This window comes from Microtus ochrogaster, unplaced genomic scaffold, assembly GCF_000317375.1.
Source record: "Microtus ochrogaster isolate Prairie Vole_2 unplaced genomic scaffold, MicOch1.0 UNK66, whole genome shotgun sequence".
NCBI classification, from domain to species: domain Eukaryota; kingdom Metazoa; phylum Chordata; class Mammalia; order Rodentia; family Cricetidae; genus Microtus; species Microtus ochrogaster.
In genome coordinates, this window is record NW_004949164.1 from 533,124 (window position 1) to 535,985 (window position 2,862).

The 2,862-nt window shown below is 46.0% G+C and overlaps 1 protein-coding gene across 5 annotated transcripts in view; it reads left to right on the top strand.

The window, feature by feature from the left end:
* The window catches only part of Elmo1 (engulfment and cell motility 1), a 532,260-nt gene that overhangs the window by 207,515 nt on the left and 321,883 nt on the right, over nucleotides 1-2,862 (top strand). For all 5 annotated transcript variants that reach the window (XM_026777428.1, XM_005369890.2, XM_026777430.1 and 2 more), the window contains one exon: nucleotides 1,515-1,646. In XM_026777428.1, the coding sequence (XP_026633229.1) occupies nucleotides 1,515-1,646 (132 nt within the window). The remainder of the gene's footprint in view (nucleotides 1-1,514; nucleotides 1,647-2,862) is intronic.

The following is a 2,862-nucleotide window of genomic DNA, read 5'->3' on the forward strand; positions in this document are numbered from 1 at the left end:
TGCATCTTAGTGTGGAGGGAGGGGTCAGTGCATCTTAGTGTGGAGGGAGGGGTCAGTGCATCTTAGTGTGGAGGGAGGGGTCAGTGCATCTTAGTATGGAGCGGCACTCTTTGGAAACTCTTCCTCCTGTTTATTGATTTATCATCTTAACCAGTAACTGCATTCACACTCCTGTAAATCTTGCTGCGGTCATCTCCAGGCCTCTTTTTTTTTGTTGCCAAACTGAATTTCTGTACCCAAGAAACCATATTTGCTCTCCTCCCATTGCTCCCTGCCCTTCTGGCTCCCTCTAAATCGCTGCTCTGCCTCCTGTCCCTTTTAATTTGACTACTTTAGGAAGACCCAATAAGTAAAAAAATACTTGTCACTTTGTAGCTAGACTATTCTACACTGTTATTATTATTATTATTATTGGTTTTTCGAGACAGGGTTTCTCTGTTTCTTTGGAGCCTGTCCTGGAACTAGCTCTGTAGACCAGGCTGGTATTATTTTTCATTTCTTAGATTACAGTACAATTGCATTGTTTCTGCATCCCATTCCTTCCTCCAGTCCCTCCTATGTACCTACTTCCCTTGCTCTCAAATTCATGGCCTCTTTTTCTTTAGCTCTTTTTATGTATGTGTGTGTGTGTTTTGAAGTACATACATACAACCTTGTCCATCCATATAACGTGACTTGTGTGTGTGTGATTTGTGTGTGCTGACCATCGGGTACTGGATAACCAGTTGGTGTGCTCTTCCCTGGGGAAGACTGCTTCCCCACACTTAGTGTCCCTTAGTTTCCTGTAGTTGTCTGCGCAGGCGGAGGCTTGGGAGCTTCCCCTCCACGTCAGCACCGTCTCTTGGCGTTGTCCTTGTTCGTTCAGGTGTTCTTTTGGCAGCCACGTTGGTGAGACTTCATTGTTGTAACTTCCCTGATATTTCTAGAAGACACAGTCCTACAGCATACTTGCAAGGTTGTTTTATATGGTAATGTATTAGAATTCGCTCCTGTCTGAGGCTGAGCGATACCCCACGTATGTCTGTAACCAGACATACACCCTTGAAAGTCCACGTGGCATTGTTTCTGTCTTTGGGCTCTCCCTTTATTTTTACGGTGTGGTAGTTTCTATGAGTCAGGCCTTGGTGGGGTGAGAGATCCATCAAAGCTCAAATGCTGCTCACCAACCTTGTGTGCCTCTTACTCTGCTTCAGACAGAGCATTGCTCACAGATTCTCCGACCTAGCCTCCTCCCGTCACGGCCCTTGCGTTGTGTTTGGGGCTTTTACGTAGGATTGCCCTGGCTAATTGTTATCAGAACTGCAAGGGACTTGGCTGAAGGACAGCTGTAGATCAGTGCCAAGCCCTCACAGCACAGAGAGCCTTCTCTCACTTAGGGCATGGGTCATCTCTTCTCGGCTTTGCCTGAGTGCAGTGATTCACTTAGACTCTGGGGAAAGCGGGGTTCTTATGTCACAGCACACAGTGAAAGCAGCTTTCCTTTATGCCTTTTTCCCTCTCTCTAACTCCTTCAGGCTCAGAGAGACATCATCTTTGAACTTCGAAGAATTGCTTTCGATGCCGAGTCGGAGCCGAATAACAGCAGCGGCAGCATGGAGAAACGCAAGTCCATGTACACGCGGGATTATAAAAAGCTTGGCTTCATTGTAAGTACGGTGTCTCCAGCGAGCTCACCCCTCCGCTCCTCCCCGGGGCTGACCTCAGTCACAGCGAACGTGTGGTCCTCTTGTGCTGTACAGAATAGTTTCCACATTTCCAGATGTTTCGCTGGTTTAAATGGGATCACATGCAGATCTCTTCTGGCTGCGGTGAAACGGAATAAGTTACACAAGTGTGACTAATACTGCGCTTGTTTATGCAGTTCTGATTTTAAGTGTAACCGAGAGTAGCTAGCCCGGGGTGCATCGAGGCTTCCTGAGTGAGCGTCCTTCCTAAGATGCTGTGGTTTTCCCAGGCTGAGTGAGCGATGGCAGTTCTGGGATGCGTCTTATTACCGGGCTGGTGATTGGATTGCTCACACGGTTGATTCCTTGTCGAAAGAGAGCCGGACCTCTCCTGGAACTGAGTCATGATGAGATTTATACACAGTTTGTTTTTTAAGTCTTATTTTGCTATGAATGTTAATGGTCGGTTTACACACCACATGCACGCGCGCGCGCGCGCGCACACACACACACACACACACACACACACACACACACACACACACTTTACAAATCAGAACACATGTCTCGAGTCTAGCCCTGCTGTTATGGTTGTCGCCTGCATTTTACTCTTACCCTGAGTGTCACAAGTTTGGGAGTGACCTTTAGCTAACTTGAAATTAAGTTTCCATTTCAACCTCCGTCATTAATTACACAAGTAAGATTTTGGCTTTAGTGGTTAGAAATCACTAGGCAGTGTTTTTTTATTTCAGATGCTCTTTGGAAAAAAATCTCAACTAGCTTTTGATTGCGCCAACTTGCTTTCAATAAGCATCCAGTCATTCACATTTTATCTAGAATGGGTCAAAGTGACCATTTTTCAACCTTTTATAATGTCTCTTCAATTAAAAAAAAAAGTGCAAGCTGTTGGTTTTATAGTATAGATCTCTCCAAATAAGAATGTTTAAAGATAACGTATTCAACTTTGCAGCTTATTTAAAAATGTTTTCTGGCGATATTTCTTCCAGGTCTCATATCTTTAGATGAATTGTGCTGACTGGTGGGGCTTCCTGTGTCTTGGTACCCATAGGTGTCACCTCTCTCACATTTGCCTTTGTCCTTTCCCAGGGCTGCAGCCCAGTTAAGGTGGACCCCCTCCCCCTCCCACTTCACCTCCACTGCCTTAAGGTGGACCCCCTCCCCCTCCCACTTCACCTCC